The 26,846-nt window shown below is 37.9% G+C and overlaps 1 protein-coding gene across 1 annotated transcript in view; it reads left to right on the top strand.

Moving 5' to 3' along the window:
* The window catches only part of MYZAP (myocardial zonula adherens protein), a 91,332-nt gene that overhangs the window by 38,569 nt on the left and 25,917 nt on the right, over positions 1-26,846 (top strand). Inside the window, exons 7-12 of the mRNA XM_073303761.1 lie at positions 1,942-2,067; positions 2,977-3,105; positions 5,730-5,815; positions 6,757-6,862; positions 24,860-24,943; positions 25,450-25,550. Of these exons, the coding sequence (XP_073159862.1) occupies positions 1,942-2,067; positions 2,977-3,105; positions 5,730-5,815; positions 6,757-6,862; positions 24,860-24,943; positions 25,450-25,550 (632 nt within the window). The remainder of the gene's footprint in view (positions 1-1,941; positions 2,068-2,976; positions 3,106-5,729; positions 5,816-6,756; positions 6,863-24,859; positions 24,944-25,449; positions 25,551-26,846) is intronic.

Here is a 26,846-nt window from a genome sequence, read left to right as displayed (position 1 = left end):
CATTAAATCCCTTCCATGAAATTAGGTGACCACTGATTTACTGACATTTTAAAAAGTCAGAAACAGATGATTATCTTGGAGGCTCTTGTATCCTACATTGGTGCATAATGATAGATGGCCCAGATCCATCACACTAAAGAGGGAGGGTACCAGCTTACTAATGTATTTTTATGTTCTAATTTCCTTTCAACAATAGTTTTACAAGGTTTTTGTGCTTGCATCTGCTGTGGTCTGTAGGGAATAAAAAGAAGGAAAGGATAATTAGAGGAAAAGAAATCAGGATTTCAAAACAGAAATTCGTAGTTTATTCTAATCTTGAGGACACATCCTGGCCCAAACATGAAGTGAGGGAAAGCTATGTGTAGAATCTGAGGGCAGAATTCAGCCTGTAGGTCCTAATTCAGTGAAGCACTTAAGCATGTGCTTAACGTCAAGCAAGTTGGCATCAATGGAATGTGAGCAAGTGCTAAAAGTTAAGCACATGCTGGCATAGTGAAAGTTGCTTGTTAAGTCATATGCAGAAACATCTACAGGATCTGATTTTTAATTTGGGGGTGGGGAGGGCACATAAGAGAATTTGGTATTGTGGGGGTTGGCTGTGAAAAGGCAAAAATTACCAACTACCCTTGTTACTGCCAGTCAGGAATGTTCCTCTCTGTTAGAATCATTTCTTTTATATTCTCACTTGAGAACGTTGTTAGTTATTGCGGTGGCCACCCAAATTGTAAACAAAGGAAGGTGGGAGAGGTGGCACGGGAAATTATACTCGACTTTGACACTTTTTAGGGAGGTTAGGGTTGAACTGTTGCAACTCTGCTTTCCTAGTTTTGTCATTTCTAACCACATTACTGTAACTCTGGGGGTTCAGCATATACTTTAATTAAAGTTTATTTAATTCCTGTTCCTTTAGATTGCATTGGCAGAAACTTGCTCTCTGTCCTAATGTAGAGATCTGGGTCAGATGCCACAGAAGGCAGTTACAATGCAAATAGAATCCTTCCGAGAGATCTGTCCCTCTTCAGAAGACAAAATATCTTTTTATTTTTATGCAGAGCAATAACATTTGAACAGTTTGTTCCCACTGAGTAAGACAGTATAAGGGTTTGATAAATCTTGCAGTCCTTGAAACAAGATAACTCAGATGTTCAAAACAGAGATCTTCTATAACCAGGAGCACTAGAGTTCCAGCATTAAACACTAAGTGCCTGATTCTTTTCTTATTACCATGATTAACACCAATGTAAATAACACTAAGTTAATAGTTTTGTAGGCCTAAATTCTCCTCTCACTTAGATCAGGGTAACTCCCATGACTGTAATGGTGTCACTCCAGATTTGCAGCAGAGCAAGTAAGAGGAGAATCAAGTCCTAGCAAAGCTATTTAGTTTAGTTTAGTTTTATTTAGCTTTTATTTCAGTCTACAGCACAGATGGGCTCAAAACTGTAAATATTGGATCTGGATTTTGATCAGTGCAAAGTGCATGGGCATTTGGATATGGGTTTTGGTTTAGGTTCAGGCTCATTTCTAAGCTATACTCCTGTAAAATTAGAGAATTTTGAATTAATCATCATACGTGGGAGCAAACTTCAAGTGTGTGAGAGGGTGTCATGAGAGAACTTAATAAAGAGTCAGGCCTGATTCTCAGTTACATTAATGGCACGTTAACTCTGGCAGTGTGAAGGGGCTCTAAAGTTGGTGTAATTGTAACTTACACCCATTTGAAAGGCCCTTTTACACTGCCAGAGTGCTGTAATGTGGACTTGGTGTAAATCAGGCCTAATAGTAGAGTATATTTTGTAACAATGCTAAGGGAAGGATCTACCTATCAACATCAGTTACATCTCTACCTTTTGGTTGGTTTGAGCTCCATTTTTCTTGTCTCCAGCAATGGTGCACCGAGAGAGGGTTCAGCTGTAGAAGTTCTTTTGTTCGCTCCTATAGGTAGAATGCTCTCAAGAAGCCAATGCTGACGTAATGAGAGAGATGACCAGAAGACTGTACAGCCAGTATGAAGAAAAACTACAACAAGAAGAACAGAAACATATAGCTGAGAAAGAAACTCTAATAGTATGTACAGCCAGTCTGTAACAGTGTTCTTCAGTTCAGTGTTTGAAGTACAGTCCTTACATTTGTCAATATAATTTAATTTGAAGTCTTAAATTTATTTGTACCCCAGTTTCTTTTCATTTCATGTCTTGTCACAGCAACTTTTAAACTTTCATAATCACTAGAGTTTTAAAGCTGAAGAATAGGGTGTCTAAACATAATGGACAGTAAAAATTTAAATTTCAAAATGAAAAAAGTGGATGGTTTTTCTACTCCTGGTCTAAGAAAATGGAAAGTACAAATCCTCTGACTTTAGTGAAATCTCAAGAGGGGAAAAAAAATAAATTTCAGTAGAGAAATCCTGAGAACATTTTTTTTTTTCCTTCCAAAAGCTTCCTCTGATCATGTTTTGTATATTTCTAGTCAATAACAAGGTTATCTAACACCACTCACTGATCGCCACAGAAACTGAAGTCAAGCTCTCCAGCCTTAATGTGATACAGATATAAATGCAGTTAAAAGTGACAGGCTTTGGGAACTAAACATACTGTTCTTGGGAATAGTACATTTTCTTCTCTCATTACTGAGTACGTGTGTATCCACTGAGGGGAGAACAAATATTCATGTGGTGTGCAAACCTTTTTTGTTTTTAAAGCTAATTGCTGAGAAGCCTTTTAATACAGGGATGTAACGCCACTATTTTGATCACCCACATTTTATGTGCCACAAAACTCATATTCGATGCTATAGCTAGATGTTTGGTTTGCAAAAAGTCTCAGTTCTTGGGCACCTAACTTTATTGGCTTTATTGAGTCTACTTTTAAAAAAAAACAACCCCATTGTATATAGCACAGAAATCAGCTCCTTACTTTTCATTCATCAATTTTATTGATTGTTTGTGGATATGATCATAAACTTGTTTGTTCAAAGGCAGAAACAAATAGACTTCTGAAGACCATTGAGGAGGCAAATAAGAAGATGCAAATTACAGAGACAAGTATACAGGAAAAAGACGAGAGGATTGGAGAGCTGGATCGGTTCATTCAGCGCATGGAAGAGGTAACGTTCTCTGCTCACAAATGTTAAAGTATGGGTGCCAATATCTATGCTCTTTTTAGCAGAAATGCAAGACTTGTATAGGAGTGCACCTGTTTCTTCAGTCCCCTGTGAGTCAACAACATCCCTCTCCTCCAATGGCCTCTATCTCACTCACCACTTTTATCTTCTTCCTGTTAATAAAATCAAAAACCCTTTATTGCATCCGTCCATGCTCTTAGCACTTGGACTGCTGAGGACACACCATGGCAAGTTGGCATCCTTTGCCCACTCTGCTGTTTGTGGAAGCTGTTACTTGCAAAAACTTTCACGGCTGCTTTGGAGCTGAGACACACATGGGGCTAATCTTTATTTTGAAAGGACAGTTTAAAAAAACAAACACATTTTATCTCCTAATAGCCTGTACAAGTTTTTCTGGATCCTTTATGGTCCTTTAGTGATTAGACATAAAATCTTATAAATGTACCACTGACCTACGTAACAAATGCATATATATGAAAGCATTTTTATCTAAATGCATCGGGGAAAAACCTATTATTGTAATTAGTTTTAACTGGAATTGCACCTCAGGGTTCCTGTACATCAGGATGAAACTCTTAAGACTTCAGACTAAGATTCCTTTTGAATTTTGATGTCAAACTTTCTGTGCATGAACAACCATCTGTGTTTCCATGCACATAACTTATTTTTGATTATTTTTCAAAATACTCTGGCAGTGACCCCAGATATTCAGTTTTTAGTCTACCTCTGATATATAAAATGGTTCTTCCTTACTTCTCTGCACACAATATTGTCAAATGTTTCTCTCCTTGGTTCAAATATGGTCTACCATGCTGCAGCCTTGAACATATTTTTACAATTGACTTGTAACTCCCTCAAAGCAGAAATGCTGCCAGATACTTATCTCTTGTGACGTTAGCAGCACTGCTGTAGAACAAGTTGTAGCAGTTTCTGTCATTTCCTTATATCTCCTGCCCTGCCTTCTTCTATTTTATGGACTTCGTTTCCGGGCAAAACTCACACTGGTTTTGAGATAATTGTTCTAATGTAAGTCTAGTAGTGCAGTGCCTCTATTTACACATACAATTATTATCTGAACCTTGTCTGTTGGAAGTTCCCTGATGTCTGAAACAGGTTTATTCCCCCAGTGTCAACTAAGGGAAATTTCATTGTAATTATTAATCTGAAATGATCAGTGATTCCATTATATTCAGTAATGGAGTCTGCAATATTATTTGTTTAGTGCCTTTAGCATGTCTGGCATTGTTCAATATATGAAAATAAATACAATCCCTGCCAAAGAATTTACTGTCTAAAGGACAGAAATGCAGAAGTAAGGACTCACTAGAAATCCTGAGTGGTGACAGGAACGTAGGGTTTTGGTTAGTTTAATCCTAAAACATAATAAAACTCAATTCTTAAACTACGGTCTTGGTGTGCTTTAGCTTCAATTTAAATCTAACTACTAATTATTTGCTAATACAGAGAAACAAATATCGCCATCCACACTTGCTGGCTAGATGGGATTACTAACCCTTGTTTAAACTATATGTAGTATGTTAATGTCCTCTTTACCCAACTAACAAAAGTGCATTGACTGGATTATAACTATTTAGGTGGACTCTTCTCAATTTAAGATCTAGCTGTGACATAAATTAAAATAAATGAAGCTATCAGTTAGCAGTAATGTTGGATAAATCATTTTGGGCCAGATTGTAATTCCTTACTCTACAGGTCGTCCCACTGCGTTTAGTGGCGTTATTCATAGTGATAAAGGTGGTATTCAATGAGTAAAGTGGTACATTATGATCGTTGGTGTTAGGAAATGCATGTGAACTTTACTTTTTGTTAATTAATTTATGCAGTCAGCTCTGAACTCCTGCTGTTCTGCTTGTGTTGCTGTTTAAATATTTGGCTGTTATCTAAGGCCCCAATCCTGGTCTCATTGACATGAAAGGCAAAACTCACCTTGACTCGTAGAGCAGGATCAGACCCTACAAGTGCACAGATCCTCTCAGCACTCATGCTGGGTAACATTTGAACAGGATAAGTAGGGACATTTTGGGAGAAAACTAGGGAGACGCCTCCTATCTCTGCCAAAATACATTGGATCAGGAGATCCTTTTGGAGGAACAATATGGAAAATTTGATATTCATTTTAGCAACAGTGGTCATGTGGTTCATTTAAGCTCTGCATCCAAGACCTTAAATGCAATCATATCTTTGACCTGTAAGAATTTTAGAGAGATGGAGTCCCTTTGTGGGTCAGAAAGATAATGTTCTTTCAGAGTTGCATTTCAGCTCACACGTCTTTATCCTTCAGAGTCTCACTTACCTACAAAATTGCAAGCAAAGCTACCCCTTGACACTGGCGCTGAAGACTGAAAACATTGCCATTTATCTTGTGCTCAGCTGAGAATTCAGGGTTCTCTTTATTCAAGCCTTGTTTTTTCCATTCTGTGCTTCTTGGCTGTAGGAAATACATGCTCTACCTGTAATATAGTAATAACTTGTAGCTGAATCAGCTTCTGTTTTTGTTTAACATATTATGGGCCTTTTTAAATCACAATAAAATGTACTTGAATTTACAATGTGAAGAAGTGGAGAAATAACATTTTCTTGTTTAGGAACGCCACCAGCTACAAAAACAACTGGTACAACATGAAATCCAGATATCTGGAGCAAAATCTCAAACCCATTCAGACAGACAGAGGTGAGATTTTACTCCTTACTGAGATTTCTAGCATTGTTAAAAAAAATTTCAAACCTGAATCTGTTATATTAACTTTGGTTGTAATATGTTCCAGCTGGATAATTCCTTCCCAAATTATATTTGCCTTATTTTATGTAGGAAAACTGCAAGAGAATTTATTTTGCAAAAACTCATCCTTCTCAGCTTTATTTATGAGAGAAGTTGAGTGCAATCATGATGGATTAGGTAGAGTACATTGCATTGCTGAGAAATCAGTTTTTAGGTCCATATAGTTTCATGCATATCTGCTATGCTTTTTTAAAATAGATATAAAAGACAAAGGCCAGACTCTTTTCAGAAGTGCTGTGCACCCAAAATCAGGCCGCTAGGATCCTTGCAATCAATATCTTAATTATCTCTTTCTCTAGTATGTATAGTCACAACATTTTAAAAAAAGTAATTTCTGTACCACATCCTATGTAGAACTGTAGGACAGCTCAGTGAGCACAGTCTGTGAACTCTTACTTTTTCTCCTTGGTAACATCTGCCTCTTGGTGATGAAGCGGGGATTAATCAGATAATGGTTTGTAAGTGCTAAAACAAACCATAATGTGCATGCAGCTCTCCAGGGCTGATTGTCTAGAAGATCCCAGATCATCATTCTGTTTGAACAAGTATCCCTTTTGAAACTTCTCTAAATTTTGGCAGCTGATATGTAAGGTAAAGGTGAGCTAAGTGGGTGGTGTCTGACAATGACTAAAGACCAAACAGATAACCATAAAAATGAACTTTAGACAAATATAGGAAATGACATTTGTCAGTGGAATTTGGCTTATTTAATGAGGTTCCTTTTCTTGATCGACTTTGGCGTTGTGTTTATTTTTTTTGTTTTGTTTGGTTGTTCTTTTATTTACATTGCATGGCTTCCTACATATTTACTTAGTTCTTATAACTTATATCAGGTCACAGCATCTGGAAGATGTTGCAGCTGGTCTTAGAGAACGAATCAAACATCTGGATGACATGGTCCATTGCCAACAGAAGAAAGTCAAACATATGGTTGAAGAGGTGAGCTCTAGTAAAACAATACATTCCATAAACCGCTTTTTGAAGGTTTTAACACTGTACACCATAAAGCTGAATACATCGCCCAGGAGGGAGCTCTCTTCTAAGTCCTTCTGCCTGCTCCACTACCAAAAGCTCTGCATGTTGTTTGCTGCTTTGTTTAGCCCGTTACCTTCTTACACCATGTTGCGTACTGCGTGAATAGTGCATGAGCTATGCATCTGTATATTGCAAAGCAGAAAGAGGAAGTTAAAGTGGTTTATACCAGTGGTTCTCGGGCTATAGTCTGTATCCGTGGTAGCTCTGGATCCCTTCCTGGTGGTCCATGGAATGAAACTCTTTCAGAATTAAGCAGTGAGTAATGAAGACCTGATGCACACAAATAGTTGGGGTTGGGGATGTGCGGTGGGTGGATGGGTGAGGAGATTGGTTCCTTCTCTAAACAAGTGGTCTGTGGAATGAAAAAGATGAAGGATTATTTGCTTTTAGTAATATACCTATGAAAGATACTGTGCAGAAGAGGTGGCTTTAATCTACCCTTATGCTTCTCTAATCCTGGAACCACATGGGGCTGGATTGGTCTCCAGTGGAAGGTAAAGCAGTCTTCCATGTGAATTCCGCTCTGATTTACCAGCAGCCTGTGCCCCCGTGCTGTTCCAGCCGCCAGGCCAGCTAGAGTCCAGACAGGGCAGGCTGGGCTGATATGGCACAGGGTTTTGGACATGAAATTGGGTTTAAATTGGAGTGACGCAGGGGAGCCAAATTGCACTAGTGTATTGGGCCCAAATATTGTAGTCAGGGAGGACTCTGAAGATTCACCTTCAATTAGATTTGGACAAACATTCAACATGGTGGAAAATTATTATGGATGCTGTTGCTGATCTGAATAGGAATTCTTCCCTTAATTCAGCATTGTGGTATTACTGCTTTGCTATGAAAATTTCTGTATCCTAGTTTGTTTTCCTAGTTCCAAAGATGAGAAAAGTCATTTTAACATTTTTTGTTTGTTTGTTTGTTTGTTTTGAGCAGCAGCACTAAGCACTTTTTTTTTTTTTGCGGGGGGTGGGGGGGATATACAAAAATATCTATTTCTGGGTGTAACATTTGTGGCATATACTGAGTGCATAACACTGTGGTATAAAGGTTTTATTGGCACTTTCGCTTGGATGACCTGCCTAACTCATGGCTTCACCACCTACACGTCAACCAACCACTCCAAACTTGTTGTTAAAACCTTTCTACCACAGCATAGACAGGATTCATTTTCTCTCTTTCCAGTGCTCATTTATTTAATGGATTTCTGGCAGAACATCTTAAGAATTATTACTAGAATTTCATTTCAGTTTAGATAAGCAAACTAGCACCCTGCAGATTCTTCTTTCACAAAACTACGAGAATTCTCTCTTCAGCCATGACATGCAGGGCAGGCAAAGTGATTCCAGAAATATTTGTGAAGAAATGCTAAATAGGATGAGCTAATTTTTGCTCTTTATTGCAAAATATGTACTAAATTGCATGGGTGCAACTTGTTAGGAATTTGCCTCAACATAGTTGTACCTACTTGGCTCACTAGAGGTTCTACAACTACAGTTTTTCCATATTGAGTGTTTTGGCAAAAGCATACAAAAATATTGGACCAAATTCATTCCTAGTGTAACTTCATAAACTTCAGTAAAATAACCGAAGGGTGAGTTTGTCTGGTTGGATCCTTATAATATAGAAGAGTATATTCATCTTGGAATACCTTTTTGTATCACTGCTAAAGCTTTAAAACCAGCTTTCTGCTCATATGTATAACTTAATCACTGTCATCATCCTAGAGAATAGAAAGTCATGAGACACCTATCAAGTCATTTCTTGGCCCTTGTGCAAGTCTCCACTTAGTTAAGATAAAAGGCTGGTGCCTTGAATAGTTTTTTTGTTTTTGTTAATTATGGCAATTGGGGAAAATTCATATTGTCACACAGCCATAAGGAATGTAAAACTACAAGAAACTACTGGCTTTTGTTAATCAGTTTCATCATGAGCTTCACATGGACCTTTTCAGTGGCACCTTCTTTTTCATTTTCTTCTAAGGTGAACTAACTTCCCTTTCTTCTTTCTCCTTTTTCACCACTAACCGTTTTTGGCATTCCCAATGTAGGGGTTTGTGATTGGTCAACCCTCATCAGATCAGATAATGCCAAATACAAGCTTGGGCCCTGAACTTACAGTGAACTCTATGTGGGCACAGCAATCCACACATACAGAGTTCCATTACAATCAGGGTTCTGTGCAGATCCCAGAGCACAATTAGCGCTGCATTCTCTACTTTCTGCAGTTCATAATGGATTCTGCAGCAGATGATGATCATACTGCAATAGGTTTGGGAACCCTGTTTCCTTAACTGCATGAGGATATGGGTTAACTTATGCTTTCCCCAGCATTCTGAAGTATTCTTTCAGGCTACATCTAAACTGATGTCAGCCTGCCTTTTTTTTTTTTTTAACTGTGTATTCAAATGGTTGTATTTATTCAAAAGGCTAGAGTAAAGCAGTCTTATATATGATAGAAACTAGAGCTCCTTCAAAAAAGGAACAGTCCATGATGGGGAAGAGGTGGGTGTTAATGGTTCCCCCCCCCCTCCAGTTGCTTGTGCACGCCCTTTAATACTTGATTTACCTATGGATAAAGCACAATAGATGGTCATGCTTTTATGTCCATTCTGAAATCAAAGCTTCAAATGGAATTTCTTGGAGTGGATTCATTGCGTAAGCGAATGAGTGCTGCTAACAGATACCTGAGATGTCAGCACCAGAATTTCTGCTTTTGGTGCAGTGAAGGAACCTGTACTCCTGGAAATGGTGTCTATGAAGACGGTGGCACCACTGATTTGAAAGTAAATTAAATGATGGCTTCATGTATCTCCTAAACATGGGAGATTTTAGAGTTCCACAGTTAAGTAAGGTTCCGAGACTTGGGCATACTCGGGTGTTCAACAGAGTATACCCAGAACTGCCCCTTCTGTTAGTCTTTTAAATTATTTAGATACTGCAAAAGGAAATAGCTCGTAACTTGGGGAGGTAGAATTTATTAAGGTACCTTTATTAATCATTATTGCAGTACATTCATGGCTTGTCTCTATTCAAAAACAAAAACCCGTCCTACTGTTCATAGGGATGTGTTCATCTTATGAAGAATGATGACATCCTTTTCAATAGTATCATTGAAAAAGAGTATTTTACAATTAGGAAATTATTTTATAATGCAGTTTGGCATCACTGTGGCCTGGCTTTGAGAAAACAGGTTACTCTAGGAACCCCAGAACAGAAATATATGGTATCTAAATTTAGAAATATCAACAATGCTTGTACGAGGTGAAGCAAAATGTATTTTTTTTTTTTAACAAGAAGCTTTAAACTACAGAGCTAAGTGAGAAGCTCAGGTAAGCATCTGCTTGCTTGATTACAGAATAAGCTTTTGTTAGTTACCTCTCAACCTGTTAACACCTAAATGTAGACTTAAATGCTATGAGATTCATTCTTTCAGTATAAATAACACTGTAAACTCAGTTTTTATTATTTATTCTGCTATAAATTATTTTCAGCAATCAAACTGAAGGAGCAACAATCTGTATGGAATATAAGTGGCGAGAGGCTAAGATCAATGGCGTTCTTTAAAATGAGGGATAGTTGAGGTCTGAATTGAACATCTTTATTACAACAGTATCACCGGATTCTGTGAGGATTAAAGTTTGTTGGGCGCTCAGACACCAGGGTAATGGGGGCCATATAAGTATCTTAATATGGTACCATCCCAACTGGATGATCATTAAATCCCAGGAGACTGTACTGTTTAGTCAGACAGGCAGTGCATCATCTCTGCCTGTCATAAATATAAAGGGAAGGGTAAACGCCTTTAAAATCCCTCCTGGCCAGAGGAAAAACCCTTTCATGTGTAAAGGGTTAAGAAGCTAGGATAACCTCGCTGGCACCTGACCAAAATGACCAATGGGGAGATAAGATACTTTCAAAGTTGGAGGGGGGAGAAACAAAGGCTCTCTCTGTCTGCTTTTGCCAGGAACAGAAAAGGAATGCAGTCTTAGAACTCAGTAAGTAATCTAGCTAGATATGCGTTAGATTCTGTTTTGTTTAAATGGCTGATAAAATAAGCTGTGCTGAATGGAATGTATATTCCTGTTTTTGTGTCTTTTTGTAACTTAAGGTTTTGCCTAGAGGGATTCTCTATGTTTTGAATCTGATTACCCTATAAGGTATTTACCATCCTGATTTTACAGAGGTGATTCTTTTTACTTTTTCTTCAATTAAAATTCTTCTTTTAAGAACCTGATTGCTTCTTCATTGTTCTTAAGATCCAAGGGTTTGGGTCTGTGTTCACCTATGCAAATTGGTGAGGATTTTTATCAAGCCTTCCCCAGGAAAGGGGGTGTAGGGTTTGGGGAGGATTTTGGGGGGGGAAAGAAGTTTCCAAGTGGGCTCTTTCCCTATTATATATTTGTTAGACTTTGGTGGTGGCAGCAATAAAGTCCAAGGGCAAAAGGTAAAGTAGTTTGTACCTTGGGGAAGTTTTAACCTAAGCTGGTAAAAATAAGCTTAGGGGGTTTTTCATGCAGGTCCCCACATCTGTACCCTAGAGTTCAGAGTGGGGAAAGAACCTTGACACTGCCTGATCCAATTCCTTTAGGTTCTAATAGGATATAGCTCTGGTGGCAAGACTGCACTCCAACTTTGGGGCACCTGGGACCAGATTTGTCAACCCCGTGGGGATTTGTTTTCACTGTGCACACCAGGATTTGAGGGACCTTGAGAAGCAAATATCAAAACTTAGACCCGTCTACCCAATTTCTTTGCCTATTTTCCCAATTCCTGTTCCCTTTGCCATAAGATTTTCCTGTACGAAAAAGTTAACGTATTTCCTTTTAACAGTTTTTCAGCCTAGCTCCATTGTAGTGCAATACTTATTCCTATATAGAGGCAGCTTTGTGCTAGCCCTTACCTTTCTTTGTACCAAGAGTTTGTGTGAAATCCCATATATTCCATGTGTAGAAGGTGCCAAATAAATAAGAGACCCTGCCCCAGGGAGTCTATATAATTTAAAAGCAAATACAGGTTCTATACAGAAGTATCCAAAACTGAGCAAGCACAGACTGGAAATGAGTTTTTATGGCTACAGTGCTCCACATAATAGGTGGATCTTCAGTTCTGTTGTAGGAGGAGACTGAGGACACTTGGCAAACAATAATTAAGGGGATGCTACAAGCAAGAAGGGTTGCATGAAACTAGAAGGGGCTGAAGGAGACCCTGTCTAGATTAGGAAATATGCTAGCTAGTACACTTTCACTAATATGTTTTTAAACACAAGTGTAGACAGTGTCCAGCATTTTAAAAAAAAAAGTGTTAGCAGGTTGTGGTCAACCCTAGTCTAGACATGTCCAAAAGGAGCAGTCTGAAGTGAAGCATGGATGTAGGAGGCAGTGAGGACAGATGAACAGAGTGACTAAGAGTTGATGCAGAAGGAGTCACTTTAAAATAAATGCTATTAAACCCTGCTCTTCACAGAGGCCCCAATCTTGCTGGCATTGAATTCAATGGTAGTTTTGCCATTGCCTTCAATGGGACCAAAAATCAAGCCCAAGATCAACCTTCTGTGTTCGACATGCCAGGAGTGTTTTTGCCAAAGTTCTCCCTATTTTAAAAGAAACCCTCATCTTACATGCTATAGTAAAAGTTTAGTCAGCTTGAGCTAGACAAACTAGTTGTAATTTCAGGACATAAATTAAACAGAAGCACAGAAACTAACTGCCAGAGGAAAATAAATGTTTAAATTAGAGATGAAATGGAAATTGACTGGATCTGTGACCTTCAACATCTCTTTGCATTAGACCCCACACAAAGCCATTTTGCAGCCTCATAGGGTTTCTTTATTGTGTGAGACACAAAGAGAATAGTTGGTTAGAGAACTTTCTTGCCAGCTGCTGTTGTTGCATGGTAAAGTCTGGTGTTATAAGTAGGGAAGAACCGCAGATGATACAACACTGACAGATTTTCTCAAAGCAGAACTTACTTGTTAAATAAATGTGTTTCCAATTGTGACAAAGCTCCAACCTTGTCTCAGTGGGTCCCACGCTTCCAGGCAGATTTATGCTAGCCTCAGAGGCTAACTGTGACCTTCCTCATAGCCCTTCTCTCTCTAGAGGCAAGGGTCAGAGCCTACTCAGCCGTTTTCATCATAAGCCAGCAAGGGAGGTGGGAAGAAGCAACCCTCTCTCGCACACAGTCTCTGTCTCATTGTCTCTGTGATTAATCTGGGAGAGTGGGGGCGGGGGAGGGAGCTTGGGCCCACTCTCTACTCCAGGCTCCAGCCCAGGGACCCTAATAGTAGCAGCTATTTGTAGCTGACTTTTTGAAACAGGACAAGTACAATTCCCTGGGCCACTTCCCCGCAGCAGCCCCCACTTCCTCAACATCTACTTTATCCTTAACTCAGGGCCCCCTTTCTTGTGCCTGATCGGGTTGGTCCTGCCCAGTTTCTCCAGCAGCACAACTTCCTACTACTACTCCTGACATACACCTCTAACTGACTAACTGGGAGGCCTTTAACTAGTTCCAGTGAGCCCTTGATTGGCTTCATGTGTCCCAATCAACCTAGCTGTCTCCACTGCTTTCTAGAAGGATCTTAATTAGCCAGGTGTCTTGATTAACCTGGAGCAACTGCCGTTTGGTTACCATGGTAACAGGGATTTGTTTAGCCTAGAGCTAATGTACCTGTTTCTCATTACTTTCCTATAGTCATCTGGCCCTGCCCTGTTACACAATATACTGTACTTCCTTTTTACTTACCATGCCAATGGCTGCATGTGAAAGACCCCAGCACCATGGTAGGTGGAGAATCTCAATGTCTGGTGGCATGGCATATTTATATTTTTAAGAAGAAATTGTGCCAACTTTAGGAAGTTTACAGTGCAGGTTCTTTTAGGAAAGGAAGTGTCAGAGAAGGTGGATCATCTGGATCTCAGTGGATAAATCGAAGTGAGCATTAATATGGGAGAAATTGAGAGACTATCAATAGTCTGCTTCTTGCTCTCCCTGTGTATACATCTTAAAGTAACACTTGGTTATTAACCAGACAGTCTAATGCCTAATGCAGTGAAAGAAAGTCAAAGATGGTGAAACTCTTATGCAGAACTGTTACATTGAAGTGGGCAGAAATGTTTTCTTCAAAACACTTTCACTGGAGAGATCAGCCACCAATAAGATGACACAGAACTGGACAGGCAGATGCAGACTTATGAGACCTGAGGCAAGATGATAGCAGTGCTTCTGACCTGGTAATGGTGTTGCTGCCAAACCTTTGCCTCACTTTTTTTGTCTACTTAAATGCATGGACATGGGTGAAATCTTGCTCTTTAAAGTGATCTTTTCCTTCTTTTGCCATGGTGGAGGATAGCTGTAATTGCCTCCGTCCCCCAAAAACCTTTTGCAGAGACTTTGTTAAGAAAAACAACAAGTTAAAAGAACTTACAATGAAACATAAAAATTTAAATCAAATTATTTTTAGGGTTTTTTTTAAACAAACAAAAGTATTCATCTAGGCGGAGTGACTATGTGCTAAATTTCAACCTGGTGACATTTAAAAGATTTGAAGTTTCTTTCCTTTGCTTTTGAGTATTATGCTGTAAAAACAAGATCACATTTTCATTACACAAGGGACTTTATTTGACATAATAAAGCATTTCATCACTGAGAGAGGATTGAATTTGAAATTTGAAACTGAGCATTTTGGGAGAGAGAGAGATTTAAAGGGGAAAGAAGGGGTTTTTTTCCTTGGCAAGAAATTATCTACAGAATAGAAATTTAGAATGACATTCCCCTAACCTACTGAATTGAACTGTCTCCAGGTCATGGCACACGAGCTGTTCTCCACATTTAGTCTGAGATTCATTGGAAGATAAGTGGCGGCCAGACATAAGAAAAAGAAGCTATATCCTTTTTTTTATTGTAGCAGAAATTGGCATGAAAGAGAGAATATTTGTATACGATCTGCTAAGGAGTGAATCCTAACCCAAATAATGAAGATACACATTATATTGAACAAATGGAAAAGAGAAGGAAGCGTGACAAAAAAGGCTATATGACCAGCTGAAAACTGCTTACTCAAGACGTTTCAGAAACTCCAGGCATATTATATGATATTGCCAGTTTTAATATGGAAATACTTTTAAAACTGTAAAAGAAGCAACACTGAAACATGGACTGTGGAATCACCATCCAAACTGGGATGCTGTATTTTTACTAACAAAACTCTATACTTGTGTGGGATACAACATCTCTATATTTTTCAACAAAGGAGCCCACATGTAGAAAGAAAAGCCATATGGGAACATGGCTTAAGAAGAGCAACTTCAAAGCATAAATGGCAGAGAATCATAATGCTTATGCTCAGATAAATTTGTTAGCCTCTAAGATGCCACAAGTACTCCTTTTCTTTTTGTGGAATGCCTCAGTGAATCTAAAAAACGAAGCTATACAGTCCAACATCCTACATGGAATGTATTAGACCTCTACAGACAACAAAAATAGAACCACCAGAGATCTTTGGTGGAAACGTTCATTCATGTATTTGTGGCAGAGGCAATCTGTCATTTCTGGTCCAGCTTCATCTATAGAATGCACTTTGCAAAGCATTGACGCCTGCAACTTGGATTGGAGCGGCAAACCAGCTAGCATACTTAAACCCACGTTATTATTGTATTATGGTAGTTCCTAAACAAGGGGGTCAGTACCCAGTTATGCTAGACACTGTACAAACAGTTCTTACACACTAGAACACCAGTGATTCCTCAGAGCTACTGTAGCAGTAGATTGAGATCAAAGACTGGTTTAATATTGCTAGAACTAGACAGATTAGAAAGTCCCTTAAATTAGTGCAATAATTTACGCTAAACCTAGTTTGAGTAATAATATCTGTTACTACAACTATGTTAAATCTGTTTTTACTGATGTGTGTGTGTGTGTGTGTGTGTGTATGTATATGTATATAATATATATGAGAGAGAGAGTGTGTGAAAACTGTGATTATAAAAAGAAGTAGAAGATATTATCGGAGTCTGGCGTTTTTAATGGGGCCTAAGGGAATAAGATGCTCATTCTTATTGATTTTTGATAGAGCCACTTGGAAAAATCTCAGCTCTAATGCCTAGAATACAATAAACTTGGCTTATTTAAAAATTAAAGTTGAATGAAACATTAGACTTTTAGAATGAAATCTGGTCTTTCCTGTACAGCCACTGTCTCCCTAAAAAGATGACAAAGGCTGAGCATTCTAGTCAATGTTGTGATGTCTTGTCTGTCCTGTATTGTTTAGTCCATTGTGTGTTTGTAATAAGTTTAGTCATGTTTATAACTGGTTTGTCCATTTTTGTTTGTCATGTATCACCATGTTACAGGTGTCAAATTCACTAATGGCAGATGAACAGTAAAATATAAATGTCTTTTATAATATACAATACTCATATAAATGTACAATGTGATGTACTGAGAAATAACTTCAACTGGATGATATCATTGTGTGGTAAATCTTGGGTGAATTTAAATAACTGCTGGATCTACTCCAACCTGATAAATCAATATACATTTTCAAGCCTCCAGCTCTGAAATGGATCATATTTAGCAAAAAACCAATATGTCAAGGTTGTGCCATTTACACAACCCCTTTTTAAAAAAGGCAATTATTTTATCATTCTCTTAGAGAATGACAAAAAAGAGAAAATATTTTTCTCATTTCCTTGGCTTTGAATTGCTTTGTACTCTCCTGATTCTTCTCTAACCTCACTCTTCGCTCCTTCAGCATTTTTTTTGGCAGATTTTCTTCTGCTCCTTCCCCACATCTTTGTCCCAGGGTAGTGTCCTTTCTCCTCTTCTTTTAATGATCTTATTCACTCTTATGGGTTCAGAGTCCTAGCTTTATGCTGATGACTCCCAAATCTAATTTTCTACCATTAACCTTTCATTTCTGGCTATTTCCTCTCAGATGTGTCTCACCATCTCAAGAGCAAATTGTATAAAACTAATATTAACTTTTCAGTACAGACACTCTGGGAGAACCAGGGGAAGGAATTGTATTAGATTGAGAATAATTTAAAAGAAACAATCTTGTTTGGAGCTTCAGATAGAGTGGGTCTGCGAAAGAGATTGGGAAGAGGAGTGTGAGCCTGATGCTCTGAATTTCAGAGTTTGTTCCATGCACAGAGGGCAGTATAGAAGAGGACGGGAGAGGGCAAAATAAATTAAGTAGGTGTCAAAACCAGCATCTTTGCTCACATGAAAGAGAGCAAAGTAGAGTTCCAAGATGTAGTTCAGGGTGAAGTTTTGTAGGGCCTTGAAGCAAAAAGTGAAAGGTTTAAACTGGGGTGACTATGCCAGGAGATGTCAGGGGAACAATTTTTCAAAGAGAGGATTGATAGTCTGTTTTAGCAAGGAAGGGAATTTGAGGAGGTCATTGTATCCAAGGTGAGAGAGAAGAGCATAGTCAAGCATCTTAAATGATGGGATGAAATGGAAGGGTTGGATTTTCTAAGTGTGGAGAGAGAGACAATACAGGATTTGATGATGATCTGGATGTGTGCTGAGAGATTGAGAGTGAAAGATGACTGTGACATTGCAGGACAGGGAGGATAGGGGTGCGCTCAATGACAACAGAAAATGAGGTAAGATGGTGAGCACTGAAGAAAAATAAAGGGCTTTAAAGTGGCCATATTAAAGTTGAGCTGATGACTAGCCATCCAGAATGATGTGCATCCCCTAACCCAGTGAGGCTTTCAGCTCTGATTAGGATCGCTAGGGTCTACTGTAATACAAATAACAGTGTTAGAGAAATAGTCAGTATGGGTCTGAAGAGAGGAACAATTGTGACTCTATGTAGAGATGTTGGTAGAACTGTGAGAAAAGATAAGAACAGCTGAGATAAGGTGTAAAGGGAGTGCTAGGTTAGAGCCCTGTGAGGCTCCCCCAGAGAGGGGTTATGGGATATACCAAAATAGCAGTCAGAGAAGGAGGAAGAGAATGGTGAGAGGACAATGCCATGAAAACTACCTGGGGGGACAGGATTTCTAGTAGGGAGTGACCAACAGTACTGAAGGCTAAGTAAAGATCAAGGATAAGAATGGATTAGAGCAGGTAGGTAGCCAGCCATTAGGTAGCCAACCTATGGCACATGTGCCAAAGGCAGCACACGAGCTGATTTTCAGTGGCACTCACACGCCTGGGTCCTAGCCACCGGTCCGGGGGGTCTGCATTTTAATTTAATTTTAAATGAAGCTTCTTAAACATTTTAAAAACTTTATTTACTTTACATACAACAATAGTTTAGTGTTATATTAAAGACTTATAGAAAGAGACCTTCTAAAAACATTAAAATGTATTACTGGCACGAAAAACCTTAAATTAGAGTGAATAAATGAAGACTCTGCACACCACTTCTGAAAGGTTGACAACCCCTGGATTAGAGGCTCTAAGTCTTAGCCAGAAAGGTGTCCTTTTAGACCATGGTGATAACACTTTCAGTGGAATGAAGAGGATAGAAGCCAGACTGCAGTGGATCCAGGAGTGAGTCTGAGAAGAGTTGGAGGATTATTTTTTGTCCCAAACTGCTCCACTTCTCACCCACATCTTTCATTGTGGATAATTCTGCCATCCCTCCTGTCAGGCTCTCAGCCTGATTATCATCTTTAATTTGTCATGCTCCTTCTCTCTCCATGCATATTCACCTATGCCTTGAACAGGCTGCTTAAAACCCACTTCTTTCTGCAAGATATCCCTACATGAAAACTGACTTCATGGCTTTTTGGTCTTTTGCCTCACATACTGTGTGTCTGCTTTACACTGCCAGTGCTCATGGCAGAGACCATCTCTTTCTGTGTGTTGGGATGTTGTGTGTGTTTTAGATTAGTTTCCATGAGTTAATGTTTGTCTAGCTCTTTGCAAAAAGGAAAGCACTATGGAAGATTGAAGTATCCCTTCTGTTTATTTTAAAAACATTTTACCAGAAAGTATGCGTATTTGAGCCAATACCCTTGTTACATTCCTAACATAGTGAAGATCACACTTTCACTTTATGCAGTGTTACTTATATCAATGTACTGTACCTATATATTGTGTTTAATTTAAGGCTTTATTGAATATATCTTTTATACTCATCCAAAGTTGTTGCTTCCTTTCCCATGTTTCCTTTAAATGTAGCATCTCCTCATCGGGGTATCATAGTACCCTAAAAGTTTTTATACGATCAGGTTTGATTGCTTCTTAATGTCTTTTCCCAACATGAAAGGCCATAGGGTGGGAATTTAACACCTTTTATCCAAAGATGCAGTGAATGGCCTCTTAGTGGAGGTCTAAATCCACTGTCAGCTCCTGGACAAGGCTTCAGCAGCTCTATAGCCCCTTTGTGGTGGCTCCTCCAGGTCCTGGATTGCAGCAGTTGCCAAGAACCTGACTGTCCCCTTCAAAGGGTCAGAATAACTGCAAGCTCACTGGCTACATTCCTGCTCATCCTCCATGCTGGCCTATGTGCATTTGGCACAGAGAATAACTCTGCCACATTCAGGGGGTGCAAAGTCTTTCCGCACCTCTGTCCTCCTCCCTTCACAGTGGAGAGACGTCTGTGGCTTGTCCACTGCTGGGTGTGTTTCACCCCTAATGGATTTAGGATCATTTTAGTCAACATACCTAAAATCTTGGATTGAATGAAGTGTCACTTATATATAATATGTAAAATAACAGTGTTATAGGATTTGGGGAGTCAGGTATTTTGTGTAACAGCTCACTGCAAGTGTAATCCACATGGTCCAACCAGATCCTCTATTGGTCTTACCCCATATTATTTTTACTGATATAAACAAATAAGCTTTTAGGCCATAGGAATCTTTGCTTTTCTTACACACTTTTATACTTACTAGATTACAATTTTAGCACAATCCTCCAAAAGAACTGAAGAAAAGGATGAATAGAATTGAACTGCAGCCATAAAGCCATGTTAAAATGAGCCACGAAATGTTGCTGTTGGTGTGTATGGTTCAGAACTCCAGAGCCGTTAGTGGCTCCTGCCTTGGAACACAAATGCAGTAAATCTGATGCCAAATCATAGAATACCAGTTGAATGAAAACCAATCAATACCATGTTGGGGAGAGGTGGAAGAATCCATCAGGCTTTCCATCTTAGTGTTCTGTTCTGGATTTCAATATGTTCCTTTTAATTCTAGCATTTTCATTGTTATTCTAGGTATAATCTCTCTAGACCATTTTCAGATCATTCAGATCTGTATATACAGTGTTAATTCTGAGTAGATGTGGAATATATATGAATATATACGTAGATTCCATTTTAATCAGACTACATGTACTTGTATTTGACAGTGTGATACTGAACCATCTTCTTTGCTCAATTTTAACTTTCATGGTGTAAAGGCTTTGAATTATAATCACTCTGTGAACCAGTAAAATAAGCTGTTATGAAAAGGTAGAGGTGTAAGGCCCTAGTTGGCTTTCAGAAATGTTTATTGGTGTCTAATTAGATTACTACTCTAAATAAAAACATTTGTTTTCCAAATTAATTTAAAAATCAGAATTGGCACCAACTACTGTGTAATATCTCCAGTAACAGGATCTGCCTCAGTAAGGGAAAAATTGTCCTCTGATTACACAGCTGTACTTGGTTTCAAGCTGAAAGTCTGCTCTCACTACGCATACAGATGTCTGATACCAAAATGATTTCCTTCTGTGCATGGCAGGGGAACAGAATGTTAATGCCAAATACCACCATAAGAAAACAATTTATACTGTCAGAATATTCCACTTTCAAAATTGTGGGAAGACTAAACCCACTTATAACAAAAATGCTGGCTGAACTATAATTATAATTATAGTGTTAGACATAGCAATAATTAAAGACCAGGATCAATAGCTGTCAAGTGTCTGCAGGTGCTATAAACATTACTCTTCTATGAAGATATGAAAGCTGAAAAGATCACTTAAAATCTAGTTTTAAATGACAATGCTAATGGAACTATATTTTAGCCAGAGAAGAATCTGCTATTTAAAGTGAAAGACAGATGAAGGAGCACCAGCTTGAACTGAAAATAAACCCCTTATTTGCAAAGAAATGGATGAGTTGATCATAGCATTTCTTCACTGCTGTGTATTTTATCATTATCATTTAGTTGAAAAATTTACAGTATGGAATTTACACTTGCCTTTTTTCAATAATTGAATTGCCACTTCTTTGTATGACACATTTATTGAAAATAAATGATTAAAAATACAAATTAGACACATCACTTTTATTAAGATAAATACCCATGTTAGCTGTACTTCTTTTTATTATTGTCTTCACAAATCTTATGTTTTAAGTTCTTTGCCTTTTTTTTAATTCATCTGTGTTTTACTCTAACCTTTTCCAGATCTTTCTCTTTAGAACTGTTTTGGGGTTTTTTGCACTCATTAATTTTTTATATTGGTTTGCAATGGATAATTTGTGAAAGTGATGGCCATTGTATTTAATATTTAAATTTCAGATTCTTTTCCTCTTTCTCTGAGACCTTTTTTATTGATTATTTTCAGATATGCTGGAGAGCTTTACATAGAAGGGGTTTTTAATAGCAAAAAACAGTTTAATAAAAAAAATTTAAAGGGCGGGGAGATGAAATGAAGAGGGAGAGAGAGCTGGACAGGCTTTTGGAATTTGTTTTACTCTGATGCATATTAGTGATATTACCTCAAACACCTTATCTCTCCAGTGTACCACAGTGACAGTTATAAGTGGAAAATTGAATTATTTGGAACTTCAGTTGCCTTCTGATTGGCTGTTTTTTAAATTTAATTAATTTAAAATAAAATTTTACTGCACTTCTATGAATAAATAGTTTTTACTTTTTTTCCTTAAAATTTTATATGTAAAGGTCACAGCCATTCAGCAATCTGACAGGATAAAATCCATTCAGTTTAATGAGAATTTTGTAGAAAATACCTATTTTTATTGCTCATGAGTATTTTTATAATTTTCTTGTGGCAACAGTTATAGGCATTTATGAAATTTTTCTTGGCTCACAGCCCAAACTATTGAATTTAATTGGGCGGGGGGGAAATGTTCAGGTTTTTGTGCTATGGCATATCCAGTTTTGCTGAGTGACAGCTCCTGTAGCATTCCCCTTCCTTCATCTGCACAGTGCTAGGTTGTATACTAGTATAGCAGGTCTAAAGAAGAATCTGCATGAGTGACTTTTTTTTCATATGTTGTATTCCAGCATCTACGGGTAACAATAAAATCACTTATGTCAATGGGTACTCCATGAGCAGGAGGATATACCTACATGCAGAAGTAGGCAGGAATGGGGCCTAGGTTTGCTAAAACTCTAACTTGATGTCTAATTCTGCTTCCACAGAAGTCCAACATCAAAATTCATCCTGACTTCAGTGAAACCAGAATGCAATTGTTAGTGTGATCTTTTGATTTTTTTTTAAATGGTTGATTATTCAGTAAAGGTGGACTGGAACTTAACTGTTTAAGTCCTGACATGACTTAGCTTCATACAGAGTGCAGAATTCAGTAAATATTATTGGCTTTCAGCCCTTCTTCTGCACCTAGGACATGACCTGCACCCTTTAAAATATATTATTTTTAGATTAAAAGCTATGTTTATACCAACAATTGTATTTTATATTAGAGAGGCACCATTGACTCAAATTCCAAAATATAGTTGGGATGTAAACAGAAATGTGACCTTTTAAAAAAAAAAAACACCAGAAAAGGTTGTTCTTAAGTATTTCCAGGTAGTGGAAGCAAAACATTACAGCATTCAGAAGCTGAAAGCCGAGCCCGTCAAAATTTCACTAATTTTTTTGTTTTTGTTTTTCACCCAAGATCTTTTCATTGAAAAATTTCTACCAGCTTTACCTCAAAGTTAATTTGACTTCATTATTATTGTCCAGGCTGGAAAAAAATTAAGTAAACAAAGTATATATAGTAAATAAAAAAACTAGATTTAAAAGAAAATTCCGTTTTAATAATCTAGGGGAGTGGTTCTAGTAACATAAAACTTGTCAGTGTGTCTTCATGCAGACCATTAAGGAATCCTTAACAGTTTACAAAATACCATTAATAACTTAAAAACTAATTTTAAAATATTTATTTGTTAATAGGATGAATAACTGAGTAGTGTCATTTTGTTCTTAAAGGGGTACAGTCTGGTGTATTGTTATTTATTACTAATACATATTAGTATATTACTAATAACCTAAATTTCAGGTCTAAAGTCTGACTAGACAATGGCCCTTTAATACAACATACAAATCTGGAACAATCGAGTAATTCATGTACTTTGAATGTAGCATTGGTTTTGCATTGCAGCACTCTATGTAAAGTGTTCAGGTATCACTTCTTACATACATGTAGTAAGTACTGGAAAATGTCCATTTCTGCTCCTCTCAAGCCTCCCTCCAAAATTCTCTTTGTACTAGCCTATGCTATGGAAACTGTATACTAAAAACCATCACCGCTAGCATGGCTTAGTTGTATTGTGTATAGTTTTAAAACAATGTTTTAAGGCTATACCAGTTCCACTGTAGTGGCACAACTAGTTAACCTGAAGCTGTTCTTGAAAAGTGTAGTTTTTGTAATGTAGGTGTAACCTGAACTGTTTTCTGTCACTCTTGGTGCTGCATCTCTCTCCTGTGCCTGAAACTACATCATATTCACACACCCACAATAAGCAGCGTCCCTTTTTCTCCTTTAGGTTCTTAGAATGTACTTTTGCAAAGCCTTCAGTGTTCATCTCTTCAATCTTGTCTACTCCATTTTGTGTTTTGAGCTGTTATACTAGTGTTCTGTTCTAAACAACATACAGATCGACTTCAGTGGAACTCACTTAAGCAATCAGTTAACAGGTTTCTTAAAATACTCCTTCACAAGAGACAGAAATGCACGTGTTGGGCCAGAACCTCAGCTGCAGGCAAGCAGCATCAGCATAACTTGGCAGGGGGACAGCAGTGGAGACAACAGAGGCTTTCAGAGGCTACTTGCTCCAAACCAGCCCCCCAGTTTAAGAACAGCCTTGAGCCATCTACCAATGACCCCAAGGGACTGGTACTGCAACTGGGGAGCTCTGTGGCATCCTGGTCATGCCCATCTTTCTCTGGCCACACCCATTGCAGTAGTGGCTGGGAGGGATGTGTGATTAAAAATTGCTACAATAATGTGCAAAGATCCCACTACTCGGGGAGATCATCTTGTAGCTGGGTAAATTAGCTTTTAAGACAAGTTTGCACAAATTGAGTGGTGAAAGGTTGCCCTAATGAAGGGGGGAATCTGAAATTATTAATACTGTATTGATGTTAATATTGTTCCCTACAGAGCCCAGAAAATGTCACATTATTGTTGAGGTGGCCTCTTTTTGTTGTTTTATCATCAATCTGACAAGCAATTGTTGATGATGACTTTTTCCCCCAACTATGAAATATAAAAGTTTTCATATAGAAATATTTGAATTTTCATGCTATGCCAAATAAGGGCAAGAGATTAGCACCAGGTAATAAAAGTTTTGGGTGAGCTTAAAACCTGAGAGCAGAGTCCCCTGAACCCTGTAATTTAGTTTATTTTTTTACATATTTTTATATCGGCTAGTTGTTACTTGAAAACTTTTGTTTACTTTCCAAAGACTAAAAATGCATGAAGTGTCAGAAGCCATGTTAGTACACATGTATGATCATGGCATCTGCATTAAGCCATGTTAGTGCATGTCTGTGATTATGGTGTAAACCACCCAAGTTGACCCTTTTGAATCCAAACTGTTTTGGAATATGTACACATTCTAGAACAGAAAGTACAATATTGGCTGCACACTGAAATCCAGTGAGTTTTGGTTTCGGTTTGTGGAATAGTCTTTTGTTTCTTCTTCTTTTTTTTTTAACGTCTTTGCCTTAAGATATTCCTGATTTTTTTTTTCATTCATAGATCGAAATACTAAAGAAAAAGATCAAGCAAAAGGAATTGTTTATAATGCAGCTTCTAGAAAAAATCTCTTTCCTAGAATGTGAGGTAAGGACTTAAATTAGCTTTACTCTTTTAAGGGTTAAAATTGATTTGATGTGATTTACGAGAACTGTTAGAGTTGGAGCTATGCTGTCTGATGTTTTCTTTATGTAAATTCACTGTATGTAGTAACTGGTCTTGAATATGGAAACAGAAATATCTCTAACATCAGGATCATCATGAATGCATGTAATAAACAAATAATCTTCACATTCATGTTGAACTTCTGTAACATAGTTATGCATTTACACTATAGAGACATTTAAAAAATCTAGCATTCTGTATGTAGGGCATTGATTGACTTGTGTTTTTACGGTCACAGTAACTTTATTTTCCAAAATTTTTGTGTATTCTAAATAATAATTTTGGAATGTTGATGAAGAAAGCCTTATGCTGGACTTTATTAATTTAAAAGAGAAAATACAATGTTAATGAGCTAAAATCATTAAAACATATTTGTCTTCTCGGAAAATACAACTTGAAAGGTCATGAAGAAAATCCTTCTTTTCCAGAATAAAGAATTACAAGACAGGTTGGACTACTTAATGGAAACCCAGTCAAGGACTAATGTAGAAACAAGAGAGATCGGAGTAGGATGTGATCTTCCATCCAGGTATTCAGAGCTTCAGATAATTTACTGGAAAGGTTCTCCACAGAAAATCACTGTCAATAAATCTATCCAGAATATGGATTTGGAACAACAGCACTTATATCTACCAACAGTAATTTCTCAAGAACTTATCTGCAGCCTAATGGCTAATGTACTTTTATTTAATGATCTTTTTCTTCATGGCATACAGAGTGGTGTGTAGCATAGAAATGGTATTTACCATTGACTTAATTTCTGACACCTACAACAAACATGTCTCTTTCCTTTAAATGATGGAGCATGGTAGAGGCTCCTGGAGTATTTAACTACAAAAGGGTGAAATGAGCAGGGAGTTAAACCTAGGCCCCCTAGAGTTCCACCTTTTGGGGGGATATCAAATAACTGTTCTTGTGACCTATAGGAAAAATAGTGTTCAAGTTTTCCTACTGTGAGTGCAGCAGAACACAGCTGCAGAACTTTAGCACTTCAGTTGGGTTGCGTAAAGTATCCAGTATGTTAGGCAGTGCTGGAATTTGGCTGCTCCATAATTCAGATTAGGCTAATGTTGTGTATTCGTAACATACATGGTCCATCACTATTTTAAAAAGTCAGTGTTAGCTTAAAATTGCTAGATATTATTTGAGATACTACAGGAACCTAATATAGGAAATAACGTATTGTTGATCACTGTTTGCAGTAAGAGCTCCTCTGAAAGCTATTACAATATAACTATTAACATATTAACTGTTGGACTATATGCATGTAGCTAGGTGAATCCTGTTACAAGCCTGACCAATGCAAGCTTCAGGGGTGGGAGGAAAAAGTGGCAACTCCTTCTGAAGGTTGAGTAGTGGCAGTAGAGCTCCTTTTAAGGCTGCCGTAGTTCTTGTACATGCCCCCAGCCCTGCATGGGGATTGGCCACTGGATCTGCTTAGTTTTGTTTTATCTCCTGAGCCTGCATCTAAACTGCTTTATTTTCTTTGAGGGGAAGGGTGTCTTCATAGCCCATTTGGATGGGCTACACTCTCTCTCTCTTACATGCTCCACTGGAACCATGTTAGTTCTTCTGTAACCAAGGCTCCGTGCACTTGCATCAGGAGGGGGATAGAACTTGCTCAAAACTCACTTAAAATAAAAAGTAGTAATTGTCCATGAACCATAAAGCCCAATAGCGTTGCCATTTTTAAAATGCCCAGCGGTACAATAATCCATTTTAACAGCCCTGCAAAGTAAATATTTAATTTTGAGGAATGCAAGTAGGCACATGAAATCAGTAAACTATCTTGTATAATATAATTTGCCCTCATAATATAAAAACT

This window comes from Lepidochelys kempii, chromosome 10 (genome assembly GCF_965140265.1).
Source record: "Lepidochelys kempii isolate rLepKem1 chromosome 10, rLepKem1.hap2, whole genome shotgun sequence".
In the NCBI taxonomy this organism is placed as follows: domain Eukaryota; kingdom Metazoa; phylum Chordata; order Testudines; family Cheloniidae; genus Lepidochelys; species Lepidochelys kempii.
Note: the sequence above shows the minus strand (reverse complement) of the source record. Positions and strands in the feature narration are given on the sequence as shown.